The sequence below is a fragment of the Pongo abelii genome, chromosome 8 (genome assembly GCF_028885655.2).
Source record: "Pongo abelii isolate AG06213 chromosome 8, NHGRI_mPonAbe1-v2.0_pri, whole genome shotgun sequence".
Taxonomy (NCBI): domain Eukaryota; kingdom Metazoa; phylum Chordata; class Mammalia; order Primates; family Hominidae; genus Pongo; species Pongo abelii.
In genome coordinates this window covers 110,317,275-110,333,240 of record NC_071993.2, presented here as the reverse complement: position 1 = coordinate 110,333,240, position 15,966 = coordinate 110,317,275, and the positions used below count along the sequence as shown (strand labels likewise).

Sequence of the window (15,966 nt, the reverse complement as noted above, 5' to 3'; positions counted from 1 at the left end):
CCCAGGCTGGAGTGCTGGAGTGCTAGGTGCAGTGATGCTGTCATAGCTCATTGCAGCCTGGAACACCTGGGCTTAAGCAATCCTACGCCTCAGCCTCCTGAGTCACTGGGATCACAGGTGTGAGCCATCATGCCTGTCAAAAGTTGTACATATTTTTGAGTTTCTTGTTATATGTTAACTAATTTCTTTCTTTTCATTTTTATTTTTAATTTTTTTTGAGACAGGATCTCACTCTGTTGCCCAGGCTAGAGTGCAGTGGCGTGATCACAGCTCACTGCAGCCTTGACCTCCTGGGCTCAGTGATCCTCCCACCTCAGCCTCCCAGGTAGCTGGGACTACATGCACATGCCACTACTGTGGGCAATTCTAAATTTTTTTTATGTTTGTGGAGACGGGATCTCACTATGTTGCCAGGGTGGTCTGGAACTCCTGGGGTCAAGCAATCCTCCTGCCTTGGCCTTTCAAAGTTCTGGGATTACAGGCATGAACCAACACACCAGCCTAATTGCTTTCTTTAAGGTTGTACAGATTACACTGTCAACAGCAATAAAAAAAGGCCTATTTTCACTAAAAAAAAAACTTGCCAATTTCAACATGTGGCCAAAATACAAATGTTTCTACCTTGTGACCCACCAATTCCACTGCTAGAAGTATGGAAGTAATTATCAGGTATGCGCTGGCTTTCACAGGGTTGTCCTCTGAAGAATATGATGGTGTGATACCAGGTATTTTAGAAAGCGTAAGTGTGTTCAAGTCCATGAACGGGGATTATGGGAAAGGACTTCAATATTTTATTTTGTATACTTTCTCGTGTTGTTTTAATTTTTCGTTGTTGTTATTCTGATGGAGTTTCTCTCTTGTTGCCCAGGCTGGAATGCAATGGCACGATCTCAGCTCACTGCAACCTCTGCCTCCCGGGTTCAAGGGATTCCCCTGCCTCGGCTGAGTAGCAGGGATTACCGGCATGTGCCACCATGCCTGGCTAATTTTTTGTATTTTTAGTAGAGATAGTGTTTCACCACGTTGGCCAGGCTGGTCCCAGACTCTTGACCTAAGGTGATCCACCCTCCTCAGCCTCCCAAAGTGCTAGGATTACAGGCGTGAGCCACTGCGCCCAGCCTTAATTCTTTATCATATGTATTACTTTGTATTGTGGTACAATGTATCTAAAACATAGAATTTACCACTTTAGCCATATTTAATGTACAGTTCAGTGTCATTAAGTACATTCACATTGTTGCACAGCCATCACCACCCTCCATCTCCAGATCCTTTTCATCTTCCCAAACTGAAACTCCAAACCCGTAAAACAGAAACTCTCCATTCCTCCTCTGCCCAGCTCCTGGTAACCAGGATTTTACTTTCTGTCTCTATGACCTTAACCACCCTAGGTATCGCATATAAGTGGAATTATATAGTATTTGTCTTTTTTTTTTTTTTTTGAGGTGCAGTCTCTGTTGCCCAGGCTGAAGTGTAGGGGTGTGATCTTGGCTGGGATTATAGTCTCATGCCAACATGCCTGGCTGATTTTTACATATATATATATAATATATTATATAATATATATTATATATTATATATTATATATATAATATATTATATAATATATAATATATAATATATATTATATAATAAACATATGTTATATATAATATATATAATATATAATATATATTATAATATATAATATATATTATATATTATAAATATATATTATATATTATATATTATATATATTATATATAATTTATATTATATACTATATATAATATATAATATGATATATATTATATATCATATATTATATATTAATATAATAATATATATTATATATTTAAATATAATATATATTATATTATATTATATATATAATATAATATAATATATTAAATATAATATAATATAATATAATATATTAAATATAATATATAATATAATATATTAAATTTAATATATTATATAATATATTAAGTATAATATAATATATTATATAATATAATGTATTATATAATATATAATATAATGTATTATATAATATATTATATTATATAATACATTATATTATATAATACATATAATACATTATATTATATAATACATATAATATATTATATTATATAATACATATACATATATACATATAATTATATATATTATATATATAATTATATTATATATAATTATTTTATTTTATTTTATTTTGAGATGGAGTTTTACTCTTGTTGCTCAGGCTAGAGTACAGTGGCGCGATCTCGGCTGACTGCTACCTCCTCCTCCCGAGTTCAAGCGATTCTCCTGTCTCAGCCTCCCAAGTAGCTGAGATTAGAGGTGTGTACCACCACGCCCGGCTAATTTTGTATTTTTAGTAGAGACACGGTTTCATCATATTGGTCAGGCTGGTCTCGAACTCCTGAACTCAGGTGATCCACCAGCCTTGGCCTCCTGAAGTGCTGGGATTACAGGCGTGAGCCATTTCCTCCAGCCTATTTTTTATATTTTTGGTAGAGACAGGATTTCACCATGTTGGCCGGCTGGTCTCAAACTCATGACCTCAAGTGATCTGCCCGCCTCTACTTCCCAAAGTACTAGGATTACAGACGTGAGTAGCCTCCTTGTGGTTTTGATTTGCATTTCTTTAATGATTAGTGATACTTAGCAGTTTTTCATACGCTGATTGGCCATTGCTGCTCCATTTTTTTTTTTTTTTTTTGAGACACAGTCTTGCTCTGTCGCCCAGGCTGGAGGGCGGTGGCATGGTCTTGGCTTACTGCAAACTCTGCCTCCTGGGTTCAAGTGATTCTCCTGTCTCAGCCTCCTGAGCAGCTGGGACTACAAGCGCATGCCACCATGCCCGGCTAATTTTTGTATTTTTAGTAGAGACAGGGTTTCACCGTGTTGGCCAGGCTGGTCTCAAACTCCTGCCTGACCTCAGGTGATCCGCGAGCCCACCTCAGCCTCCCAAAGTGCTGGGATTATAGACGTGAGCCACTGCGCCTGGCCCATTGCTTCATTTTTATGAAATAATAAAATGTGGCTAAATAATATTCCATTGAGTGGATCAATGAAATTTTACTTACCCGTTATCAGTTGATGGATATTGGAGTTCATTCTAATTATTTGTTACTATGAATAATGTTGATATGAGCATTCATGTAAGAGTTCTTGTGTGAACATATGTTTTAATTTTTCTTTATATACCTAGGAGTGGAATTGCTGGCTTACATGGTAACTTTATGTTCAACCTTTTGAGAACTGCCAGAATGTTTCTCAACGTTGCTGCACCATTTGACATTCTCACCAGCTATGTGTGAGGGTTCCCATTTCTCTACATCCTCCACAAAACTTTTTATTATCTGTTTATTATTATAGCCATCCTAATGGGTGAAGGAGGCCGGGCACAGTGGCTCACACCTGTAATCTCAGCACTTTGGGAGGTAGAGGCAGATGGATCACTTGAGGTCAGGAGCTCAAGACCAGCTTGACCAACATGGCAAAACCACATCTCTACAAAAAATAGCTGGGTGTGGTGGCATACTTCTGTAGTCTTAGCTGCTGAGAGGCCAAGGCACGAGAATTGCTTGAAGCCAGGAGGCAGTGGTGGCAGTGAGATGAGATCATGCCACTGCACTCTGGCCTGGGCAACAGAGCGAGATTCTGTCTCAAAAAAAAAAAAAACCAAAAAACCTAATAGGGTGAACTAGCATATTATCATAATTTTGATTTGCATTTCCCTGAAGACTTACGATGTTGACCATCTTTTCATATGCTTATTGATATAGTCTTTTTGGAAAAATGTTTATTCAGATTCTTTGTCCATTTTGAAATTGGATTGCATGTTTTGTTTTTGTTTTTTGAGATGAGCTGTCACTGTGTTGCCCAGGCTGTTCTTGAACTCCTGACTACGTGGAATTACTGTAGAGCTCCACCAACATCCACTTGAGGCACTCTTTTTCAATACTATAGTCGTTTTTATTTCCAACCCTCTGGAGTCTACACCTCCTCCATGTTTTAGGAGACATTTTCTTCCTTCCATTCCTTCTTGGGTCTTGCAGACTTCAGTATCTCAAGCTTGACCAGATGTTGGGACTGGAGAAGGAGAGGTGGGGTCTGGTCCAGAAGCAATGGGAATACTTAACTTGGTTCACTGTTCCCCAAGGAAACACCATGACTTGATTTCCTCATCAATTCCCTAGACAACACGTTCAGCATTTTCTTTTTTGTTGTTGTTGTTAGACTGGGTCTCGCTCTGGTGCCCAGGCTGGCAATGAGCCACCACCCCTGGCACACATTCAGCTATTTTATTTTAATTTTTTGAGACGAGTCTCACTCTGTCACCCAGGCTGGAGTGCAGTGGTACGATTTCGGCTCACTGCAAACTTCGCCTCCCGGGTTCAAGTGATTATCCTGCCTCAGCCTCCTGAATAGCTGGGATTACAAGTGTGCACCACTACGACCGGTTAATTTTCATATTTTTAGTAGAGACGGAGTTTCACCATGTTGGTCAGGCTGGTCTCAAACTCCTGACCTCGTTATCCGCCCGACTTAGCCTCCCAAAGTATTGGGATTACAGGCATGAGCCACCTCGCCTGGCCATATTTTTAAAATTTATTTGTTTTTTTGAGATGGAGTCTCGCTCTTGTTGCCCAGGCTGGAGTGCAGTGGTGCGATCTCGGCTCACCGCAACCTCCACCTCCTGTGTTCAAGTGATTCCCCTGCCTCAGCCTCCCCAGTAGCTGCGATGCGCCACCATGCCCGGCTAATTTTGTATTTTTAGTAGAGATGGAGTCTCTTCATGTTGGTCAGGCTGGTCTCTAACTCCCGACCTCAGGTAATCCGCTTGCCTTGGCCTCCCAAAGTGCTGGGATTACAGGCGGGAGCCACTGTGCCTGGTCACATTCAGCTCTTAAATGTGACTTTGCCAGGCATTATTTGATTAGGAGCATTTGACTTCCCGAATCTGGCTTGCAGGCATCGTGACATTAGCTGGCATTATCTTAGCAAGGATAATGGTTTTTTTGTTTTGTTTTGTTTGAGACAGAGTCTCACTCTGTAGCCCAGGCTGGAGTGCAATGGCGTGATCTCGGCTCACTGCAACCCCCGCCTCCTGGGCTCAAGTGATTCTTCTGCGTTAGCCTCCTAAGTAGCTGGGATTACAGGCACGCACCACCATGCCCAGCTAATTTTTGTATTTTTAGTAGAGACGGGGTTTCACCATGTTGCCCAGGCTGGTCTTGAACTCCTGACCTCATGATCCGCCAGCCTCAGCCTCCCAAAGTGCTGGGATTACAGGCGTGAGCCACCGCGCCGGGACTAGCAAGGATAATGTTAAGCCAACTCCAAACCTCTCTTAATAAAATTGGGCAATGGGGTGGAGTGTACCTGGGTGGGTCTGAGTTTCTGCTACAGTAGGCTCTCAATAAATGTTTGTTGGGCCTGGCGCCCTGGCTCAGGCCTGTAACCCCAACACTTTGGGAGGCTGAGGCGGGTGGATCACCTGAGATCAGAAGTTTGAGACTAGCGTGGTCAACATGGTGAAACTCTGTCTCTACTAAAAATACAAAAGTTAGCTGGGCGTGGTGGCAGGCGCCAGTAGTCCCAGCTGCTTGGGAGCCTGAGGCAGGAGAATCGCTTGGACCTGGGAGGCGGAGGTTGCAGTGAGCGCCACTGCACCCCTGCCTGAGCGACAAGAGCGAAACTACGTCTCAAAAAAAAGTTTTTTGAATTCAATATAATGGGCTTTATGGGATGGGGTGACATGGGTGATCTTTGAGTAGTGATTAGATTTTCATCTTGTATCAATACACTATATAATTCCTTAAAATAAATAAAAGTACATACTTCAGAACAGGAACTTCATACTTCCTAAGGGAAATAATCTTGGATGGAGGTGATTTGCCACAGAAGAAATGCATAATTGGTACTCAAGTGGAAATTATTATTTGTAATGCAACGTCACATGCTACCTAGTTCAGTGCTCTGTGAATTAGGTGATGCAAACAGAATATTGTTGCTTGGAAAGGTAGCAATTTTGTTGTTTTTAAAAGGCGGCGAAGACAGCGTCCCCTTCCAAGGGGAAAATTTGGTGAGATTCCTTTAAAGTGCGGCCCGCGCGCCCCGAAGCCTGCCCGGGAGCTGCGGGGTTTGCGCCCGGCGGAGGTGAGGGACGCTAAACCACATTTCCCGGCTGGCCCCTCAGGCTGCCGCGCCTGCGCAGTGGTGGCGTCCGAGGCAGGCTGAACTCCCGCGCTCTCCCACCGCCTCGCCTCGCCTCGCCTCGCCTGGTGTCTCTCCCGACCATGGAGGGGGTCGCGGTGGTGACGGCAGGCAGCGTAGGCGCTGCCAAAACCCAGGGAGCTGCAGCCTTGCCGCCTCCGCCTCCTGTCTCCCCGCCCGCCCTCACCCCCGCACCTGCAGCGGGTGAGGAGGGACCGGCGCCTCTGTCTGAGACTGGGGCTCCCGGCTGCTCCGGCTCCCGGCCCCCTGAGCTGGAGCCGGAGCGCAGCCTGGGCCGCTTCAGAGGCCGCTTCGAGGACGAGGACGAGGAGTTGGAAGAAGAAGAGGAGCTGGAGGAGGAAGAAGAGGAGGAGGAGGAGGAGATGAGTCACTTCTCGTTGAGGCTGGAGGGAGGCCGGCAGGACTCGGAGGACGAGGAGGAGGTATTTAGAGCCCCCACGCGACCCGGCTGGGCCCAAGCGGCGTAAGGGACGTAGCTGGCCCTCGTCGGCCGGGCGCGGGCCCGATCCTAGTGCGCCGCCGCCGCGCGGAGCACTGGAGCCAACCTCCCCCGACCTCTGCCCCGGCTGCCTAGGCGTGTGGCGCCGACAGGCCTCCGGCCCGGCCCGGGTCTTTACCGGTTTATTTTGTGAAGTTCCTGCAGATCACTTAGGCTCTGCGAGTCCGACTCATTCGTTCTGTTAATAATTATAATTATTTTGAGACAGGGTCGCCCAGGCTGGAGTGCAGTGGCGCGACCATGGCTCACTGCAGCCTCCAACTCCTGGCCTCAGGCGATCCTCCCGCCTCAGCCTGCGGAGTAGCTGGGACTACAGGCACGCGCCACCACGCCGGGCTAATTAAACATTTTTTTTTTTTTGTAGCGAGGAGGGCTCCCTATGTTCCCAGGCTGTTCTCGAACTCCTGGGTTCAAGCGATTCTCCTTCTCTGCCTTCCGAAAGATTACAGGCGTGAGCCACGTAGCCTGTCCTGTATAATTATTGAAGCTACTGCTTACTAGGCAGTAAAGATCCTTTTTTTTGTTTTGTTTTTGAGACGGAGTCTCGCTCTGTCGCCCAGGCTGGAGCGCAGTGGCGCTATCTCGGCTCACTGCAACCTCCGCCTCCCAGGTTCAAGCGATTCTCCTGCCTCAGCCTTTCGAGTAGGTGGGACTACAAGGCGCCCGCCACCACGCCCGGCTAATTTTTTGTATTTTTAGTAGAGAGGAGGTTTCACCGCGTTAGCCAGGATGGTCTCGATCTCCTGACCTCGTGATCCTCCCGCCTCGGCCTTCCAAAGTGCTGGGATTACAGGCGTGAGCCACTGCGCCCGGCGTAAAGATCCTTTTGAAACAATAATTTGGCCGGGCGCGGTGTAGCTCACGCCTATAATCCCAGCACTTTGGGAGGCCGAGGCAGGCAAAACACGAGGTCAGGAGTTCAGCCTGACCAAAGCGGTGAAACCCCTTCTCTACTAAAAATACAAAAAGTAGCCGGGCGTGGTGGCACGCGCCTGTAATCCCAGCTACTCAGGAGGCTAAGTTAGGAGAATCACTTGAATCTGGGAGGCGGAGGTTGCAGTGAGCCGAGATCCTGCCGCTGCACTCCAGCCTGGGCGACAGAGCCAGACTCCCTCTCAAAAAAAAAGAAAAGAAAGAAAGAAACAATAATTTATATTGTGTTATTATTGTAACTTTCAGCAGTTTTTTAATGGGTTGGAGGTATTTGTTTCCGTGTTGCAATGACATTTTGAGATTATGGTTTAAGGTTTTGAAGAAGGTGAACTGAGCGCGGTGGCTCACACTTGTAATCCTAGCACTGTGGGAGGCCTTGGCGGGTGGATCACCTGAGGTCAGGGGTTCCAGACCAGCCTGGCCAACATGGTGAAACCCCATCTCTACTAAAAATACAAAAATTAGCCAGGCGTGGTTGTGCGCACCTGTAATCCCAGCTACTCGGGAGGCTGAGACAGGAGAATCGCTTTAATCCAGGAGGCGGAGGTTGCAGTGAACCGAGATGACATCACTGCACTCACCTTGGGCTACAGAGTGAGACTCTGTCTCAAAAAAAAAAAAAAAAAAAGAATTTGAAAAAGGCAAGGACCTGTATTTTAAAACTGTTTCCATTTATTTGCAGCGCCTGATTAATCTCTCTGAGCTGACCCCATACATCTTGTGTTCCATTTGCAAAGGTTACTTAATAGATGCAACTACCATCACAGAATGTCTTCATACCTGTAAGCATACCGGTCACATTTCTGAATAATTTTTCAGTTTTTGAAATGTCTTGAAAGCATCCTGACTTCAACATTTTCTTTTTCAACAGTTTGTAAAAGCTGCATCGTAAGACATTTTTACTACAGCAACAGATGTCCAAAATGCAATATAGTAGTACATCAGACACAACCTCTTTATAACATAAGGTAAGAAGAATATATGTTACAATTGTATTTTAAATATACTTTTTCTGAAAGCTTGAAGTTATATAGTTGGAATAAATTCTTGACCTCTCAGGATGGGCTCAGCGGCTAACGCCATAATCCCAGCACTTTGGGAGGCAGAGGTGAGTGGATCACTTGAGGTCAGGAGTTCAAGACCAACCTGGCCAACATGGTGAAACCCCATCTCCACTATTAGCCAGGAGTGGCGGCACATGCCTGTAATCCCAGCTACTTGGGAGGTTGAGGCAGGAGAATCGCTTGAACCTGGGAGGCTAGTGGTTGCAGGAGCCAAGATTGTGCCACTGTACTCCAGCCTGGGCGACAGAGTGATGAGAATGTCTCAAAAAGAAAAAAAACTCTTGACCCCTCTCAAAATTAAAAGGGAACTACATATTCTTTTAAGAAATATGTATAGAGCACTTACTATGTACTAGGCACTGTAATATCTGCTGAGGACAGGCACAGGCCTCTTTCCTGAGAATTTTAATCCCATCACTTACTCAGGTTAATGAGGCTAGTTTAGGCTTTTCATTTCCAGTATATAGGTATTCCAAATTCTATTGTTTTAGAGAAGTAATACCTGAAACAACTGGCCTCTTTAGTAAAGCCCATTTGTCATTAGCTCATTGTGGATTATTAAAATTTCCAGTTCATACTCAGTTTCTTAAGAGAGGAAAAATACTAACAGTAGATTACTGTTATTTATTCAACAAATACTATTGATTTTTACTGCCTTCACACAGGAGTGCTTTGCAGATGATAGAAGTTCAAAATACAGTCTCTGCCCTCAACTCCTATTCTTATGAAGGGAATAAATCAAATTAACCAGGTGTGGTGTCATGCGCCTTTAGTCCCAGCTATTCAGGAGGCTGAGGTGGGAAAAATCCACCTAAACCTAGGAAGTGGAGGCTGCAGTGAGCCATGATTGAGCCACTGCACTCCAGCCTGGGTAACAAAAGTGAGACCTAGTCACACACACACGCAAAAAACAACAAAAGTTTAGTGACCCATTCAAGAATCTGTGAATACTATGATTACATATATTTACTTAAGGTTTTCTTGAGTGAGTTATATTTTAGGAACTGTAAATGCTACTTAAAAGTAACTCACCTCTGAGAAAGAAGATATCCACTCTCAAGAGAAAACACAATTAACTCACTCTGTAACAAAATGCATTTTTCTGAATTCTGAGGTATTCTCCATCCTTTCCTTTTATTAGGTTGGACCGACAGTTACAAGACATAGTGTACAAATTAGTGATCAATCTAGAGGAAAGTAAGTTTCTTTTATTACATGGTTGTGAATCCCAGAATCTCTGACTCTAGTAGTTACATTTTAAGTGTAATTTAGTCTGTGTTTTATCATTTTTTAGGAGAAAAAAAGCAAATGCATGATTTCTATAAAGAAAGAGGTCTAGAAGTACCTAAACCTGGTAAGTTTGGGTGTATACCATAATGTACTTATAGATTAAAGAATACTAACAATAAAATATATGCCCTTTGAAGTTCCTTTTGGGGGTAGCTTATTATATGATCAGAGAGATTTTGAAGGTAATGCTGTGTGTAATCCAATTTGTTTATAAAAATTAGAGATTGCAGACTGTGGAGCTAGATTCTCTGAGTTTGTTCCTAGCCCTGCCACTTTATGAGGTGTATAACTTAAGCCAAGCCAGTTACATATGTAAATGTCTGTTTCCTCATCTACAAAATAATGATAATCATACCACTTCATTTAAAAAAATATATTGAGTAATATAAGCACTTAAAACAGTGCCTGGCACACAGTAACTGTTCAAACATTAGTTTTTATGATGATGTAATGTCACGGAATGGATGTGAAATAGATTTGGATTTAAATCCTGGTTCTTTTTATTTTGAGACGGAGTTTTGCTCTTGTTGCCAGGCTGGAGTGCAATGCCGTGATCTCAGCTCACCGCAACCTCCACCTTCTGGGTTCAAGCAATTCTCCTGCCTCAGCCTCCCAAGTAGCTGAGATTACAGGCATGCGCCACCACACCTGGCTAATTTTGTATTTCTATTTATTTATTATGATTTTTTTTGAGATGTCACCAGGCTGGAGTGCAGTGGCATGATCTTGGCTCACTGCAACCTCTGCCTTCTGGGCTCAAGTGATTCTCCTGCCTCAGCCTCCTGAGTAGCTGGGGCTACAGGCGCCTGCCACTACGCCCAGCTAATTTTTGTATTTTTAGTAGAGACGGGGTTTCGCCATGTTGGCCAGGATGGTCTCAATCTCTTGACTTCGTGATCTGCCCTCCTCGGCCTCCCAAAGTGCTGGGATTACAGGCTTGATCCACCGTGCCTGGCCAATTTTGTATTTTTAATAGAGACGGGGTTTCTCCATGTTTGTCAGGCTGGTCTTGAACTCCTGACCTCAGGTGATCTGCCCACCTTGGCCTCCGAAAGTGCTAGGATTACAGGCGTGAGCCACCACGCCTGGCCTTTTTTTTTTTTTTTTTTTTTTTTTTTTAAAGTGAGATGGACTCGCTCTGTTGCACAGGCTGGAGTGCAGTGGCGTGATCTTGGCTCACTGCAACCTCTGCCTCCAGGTTCAAGCAGCTCTCCTGCCTTGGCCTCCTGAGTAGCTGGGATTACAGGCATGTGCCACCACACCCGGCTAATTTTTTTTGTATTTTTAGTAGAGATGGGGTTTCACCATGTTGGCCAGGCTGGTCCCGAACTCCTGACCTCAAGTGATCCACCCACCTCGGCCTCCCAAAGTGCTGGGATTACTGGCATGAGCTACCTTGCTTGGCCTAAATCCTGGTTCTTTGACTTAGCTGGGTGACTTTACACAAATTGCTTACTCTCTCTAAGCCTCAGTTTCTTTTTTTTTTTTGAGACAGAGTTTCGCTCTTGTCGCTTAGGCTGGAGTGCAGTGGCATGATCTCAGTTCACTGCAACCTCCGCCTTCCAGTCTCAAGCAGTCCTCCTGTCTCAGCCTCCCAAATAGCTGGGATTACAGGCACATGCCACCATGCCTGGCTAATTTTTGTATTTTTAATAGGGACAGGGTTTCTTGATGTTGGCCAGGCTGGTCTCGAACTCCTGACCTCAGATGATCCACCCACCTTGGCCTCCCAAAGGGTTGGGATTACAGGCATTAGCCATGGCGACTGGCGGTCTCAGTTTCTTCATTAGTTAAGAAAAAAAAAAAAAAAAGAGTAGCACTAGCACTGGTACCTATATCATGGGACTATAGTAAGGACAAATGAGATGATGCATGTGAAGTGCTAAGTATGAGCCCTGACACATAGTAGTGCTTATGCAGGGTTGTCTAACATGTTGCTGTTCTAATGAGCTTTCTCTGCAGCCCTAATACGCCAGCCACATGTCTGCCTTCCATTGTGGAGTGGTCCCCAGGCTTGCCTCTCATTTCACTGGCTTTGACAGATTAGCCAATGTCATTAAAGACAGGGAGATTGAGTGGTTTATGATCTTTTAAATACTCAACATAGTTATAATACTTGTGTATTTTTCCAAAGATCTCAATTTATGACATTTTTATTCTTAATTAACATTTTTGTTTGACTATTAAATAGCTGTTCCACAGCCAGTCCCTTCAAGCAAAGGAAGATCTAAAAAAGTCCTAGAATCAGTGTTTCGTATTCCACCTGAACTTGATATGTCTTTATTACTGGAGTTCATTGGGTGAGTACCCTAAAAATTTACCTTTTAACTTAAAATAAAGAATGTTAAAAGTCCTAATAGGAAATCATTCTGAACTCAGGTAAAATCAAGTTTTCTGACATCCCCTTTGAAAATTATGAAATAATTGAATATTAGAAATAATTAGAAAAAGGTATAAAGGGCCGGGTGCAGTGGCTCACGCCTGTAATCCCAACACTTTGGGAGGCCAAGGTGAGTGGATCACCTGAGGTCAGGAGTTCGAGACCAGCCTGGCTAACATGGCGAAACCCCGTCTCTACTAAAAATACAAAAAAAAAAAAAAAAAAATTAGCTGGGCGTTGTGGCGGGTGCCTGTAATCCCAGCTACTCGGGAGGCTGAGGCAGGAGAATCTCTTGAACCTAGGAGGCAGAGGTTGCAGTGAGCCAAGATGTGCCATTGCACTCCAGCCTAGGCGCCAAGAGCAAAACTCCATCTCAAAAAAAAAAAAAAAAAAAAAGGCTGGGCATGGTGGCTTACGCCTGTAATCCCAGCACTTTGGGAGGCTGAGGTGGGCGGATCACGAGGTCAGGAGTTCAAGACCAGCCTGACCAACGTGGTGAAACCCTGTCTCTACTAAAAATACAAAAATTATCCAGGCATGGTGGCAGGCGCCTGTAATCCCAGCTACTCGGGATGCTGAGGCAGGAAGATGACTTGAAATTGGGCAGTGGAGGTTGAAGTGAACCGAGGTCGTGCCACTGCACTCCAGTCTGGGTGACAGAGTGAGACTGTGTCTCAAAAAAAAAAAAAAAAAAAAAGTGTCATTCCCATGCCTTTTTTTTTCACATGGTTGCCACGTGTATATCTATTCCTAAGCAATATGTAGCATTGTTTTTGCCAAACTTGAAATGGTATACTTTTCACTCAGTATTGTGTGATTCATCCCTGTTGAAATACATAGCTCTAGTTCATTCATTTTCACCATTATCTGACATTCCATTAAAATTAATATATTATTTCTTATCTTTTCCTGTTCTGTTGAATATTTAGGTTTGTTTCCAGGTTTGTTGGTGTATTTACTTGTTGCTATTTTAAACAATGTTGCTGTAAACAAATTCATATGTATCTCCTGTGTATATGTGACATAGATAGTTCTCCACGAGTGTAGATTTACTGAGTCTTAGGGTATGTTCCTCTTCAACTTTACCTGATTTTGCCAAATTAGTTAGATAGCTTTCTTTTTTCTTCTTTTTTTCTTTTTTTTTTTTTGAGACAGAGTTTTACTCTGTCGCCGAAGCTGGAGTGCAGTAGTACAATCTCAGCTTATTGCAACTGCTGCCTCCCAGGTTCAAGGGATTCTCCTGCCTCAGCCTCCCGAGTAGCTGGGACTGCAGGCACTTGCCACCACGCCTGGCTAATTTTTGTAGTTTTAGTAGAGACAGGGTTTTGCCATGTTGGCCAGGCTGGTCTCCTGACCTCAGGTGATCCACCCACCTCAGCCTCCCGAAGTGCTGGGATTATAGACATGAGCCACCTTGCCCGGCTAGATACTTATAAATTGCTTCTTTCATACACTGTAGCATATGGTGTACTCCATTTTAGTGCAGCAATGTTAAACAGACCGTCATGGTCCCAGAGTTGGCATGTATCGAACTGTAGTTTTCAAACGCTTAACTGGCTGGCCCAGTAAACTGAAATGCCTTTCTTGGAAAAAATCTAGATTTCTCATGTTGTATCACTGATGACTATTTTACTTCTCAGTCATCTCTTTATAACTCTAGGCTACTTGTATCAATTATCTAGCATGTGCTTTGTTGTATTTATCTCCTTGTATATTCACTTCGTGCTCTCAACTGTTATTAAGAACCCCTAAGGCCGGGCGCGGTGGCTCATGCCTGTAATCCCAGCACTTTGGGAGGCTGAGGTGGGCGGATCATGAGGTCAGGAGATCGAGACCATCCTGGCTAACACGGTGAAACCCCGTCTCTACTAAAAATACAAAAAATTAGCCGGTCATGGTGGTGGGCACCTATAGTCCCAGCTACTCAGGAGGCTGAGGCAAGAGAATGGCGTGAACCCAGGAGGCAGAGCTTGCAGTGAGCCGAGATGGCACCACTGCACTCCAGCTTGGGCGACAGAGACTCCGTCTCAAAAAAAAAAAAAGAACCCCTAAACGGCAAGAGACATTTCTTATGTCCCCAGGAAGCCCATAGTAGTGGTTGATAATGACATAAAGATCCCTTTGGAAAAATTAGAAGAAATCATGTAATTCCAAATTTTAATCCAGCAATTTCTATTATTAAAGAGTATTGCAATTTATATCTCTATAAGGGAGTAGGTTAAATAATGGTATACCCATACATGAGTATGTGCTAATATAATAATGTGTGTGACGATGTGGAATAATCTCCAAGATGTATTAAGTGGGAAAAGCAAGGTGCAGAAAGGCAAGCACACGTACCATGTGCTTACTTAAGTTTTTTAAAAAGAGGATGGTGGAAAATACGCACGTACATGTATACTTTTTATGTGCACAGACCATTCCTGAAAGGCCATATAAGAACATCTTGGCCGGGCATGGTGGCTCACGCCTGTAATCCCAGCACTTTGGGAGGCTGAGGCGGGCAGATTACCTGAGGTCAGGAGTTCAAGATCACCCTGACCAACATGATGAAACCCTGTCTCTACTAAAAATGTAAAAATGAGCCAGGTGTTGTGGCAGGTGCTTGTAGTCCCAGCTACTTGGGAGGCTGAGGCAGGAGAATCACTTGAACCTGGGAGGTGGAGGTTGCAGTAACCCAAGATCGTGCTGTTGCACTCTAGCCTGGGCAATGAGAGTGAAACTCTGTCTGAAGGAAAAAAAAAAAGTCCGGGTGCAGTGGCTCACTCTTAATCCCAGCACTTGAGGAGGCCGAGGTGGGCGGATCACTTGAGATTAGGAGTTTGAGACCAGCCTGGCCAACATGGTGAAACACTGTCTCTACCAAAAGTATAAAAAATTAGCCAGGTGTGGTGGCACGCGGCTGTGATTCCAGCTACTTGGGAGGCTGAGGCAGGAGAATCGCTTGAATTGGGAGGCGGAGGTTGCAGTGAGCTAAGATTGTGCCACCGCACTCCAGCCTGGGTGACAGAGAAAGACTGCTGGGAAAAAAAAAAAAGAACATATTAATGGCAGTGCCCCTAGGAAGCGGCACTGGAGTCTATTGAGTCTAGGATGGGAAAAAGTCTTACTTGCCATTGTGTTTGAATTTTTACACATGTGACAATGTGACTTTTGTTTTGTTTTGTTTTCATACTAATCAAAAGAAGGCTGGAGTAATATCTTTTAATGACTAGCTAATTAAAATTTGAAAATTAAAAAGAGTTGGTCGGGCGCAGTGGCTCTCGCCTGTAATCCCAGCACTCTGGGAGGCTTAGGTGGGCAAATTACTTGACATCAAGAGTTCGAGACCAGCCTGGCCAACATGGTGAAACCCGTGTTTACTAAAAATACAAAAAAAAAAAAAAAGCTGGATGTGGTGGCTTGCACCTGTAATCCCAGCTATTCAGGAGGCTGAGGGAGGAGAATCACTTGAACCCGAGAGGCAGAGGTTGCAGTGAGCCGAGATCATGCCACTGCACTCCAGCCTGGGCAACAAGGGCCAAACTCCGTCTCGAAAAATACAAAAACAAACAAAAAATACAAAA

The 15,966-nt window shown here is 44.0% G+C and overlaps 1 protein-coding gene and 1 long non-coding RNA gene across 5 annotated transcripts in view; both read left to right on the top strand.

The window, feature by feature from the left end:
- Positions 1-5,878: 5,878 nt before the first annotated feature.
- PCGF6 (polycomb group ring finger 6) overlaps positions 5,879-15,966 on the top strand; it is a 47,844-nt gene continuing 37,756 nt past the window's right edge. For 3 of the 4 annotated variants that reach the window (XR_008510597.2, XM_063727723.1, XM_063727724.1), the window contains exons 1-6: positions 6,210-6,656; positions 8,349-8,448; positions 8,538-8,634; positions 9,872-9,927; positions 10,025-10,084; positions 12,212-12,320. Coding sequence is in view for 3 of the 4 variants with exons in the window: in XM_063727723.1 (XP_063583793.1) it covers positions 6,297-6,656; positions 8,349-8,448; positions 8,538-8,634; positions 9,872-9,927; positions 10,025-10,084; positions 12,212-12,320 (782 nt within the window). In the remaining variant the exon portion in view is untranslated. Of the gene's footprint in view, positions 6,657-8,348; positions 8,449-8,537; positions 8,635-9,871; positions 9,928-10,024; positions 10,085-12,211; positions 12,321-15,966 lie in introns of all 4 variants that reach the window. The other variant, XM_002821113.4, reaches the window with a different exon arrangement.
- LOC129048340 (uncharacterized) lies at positions 12,327-15,457 on the top strand. The gene is made up of 2 exons (XR_008510599.2): positions 12,327-13,760; positions 14,204-15,457. It is a non-coding gene; the product is annotated as an uncharacterized LOC129048340 (long non-coding RNA).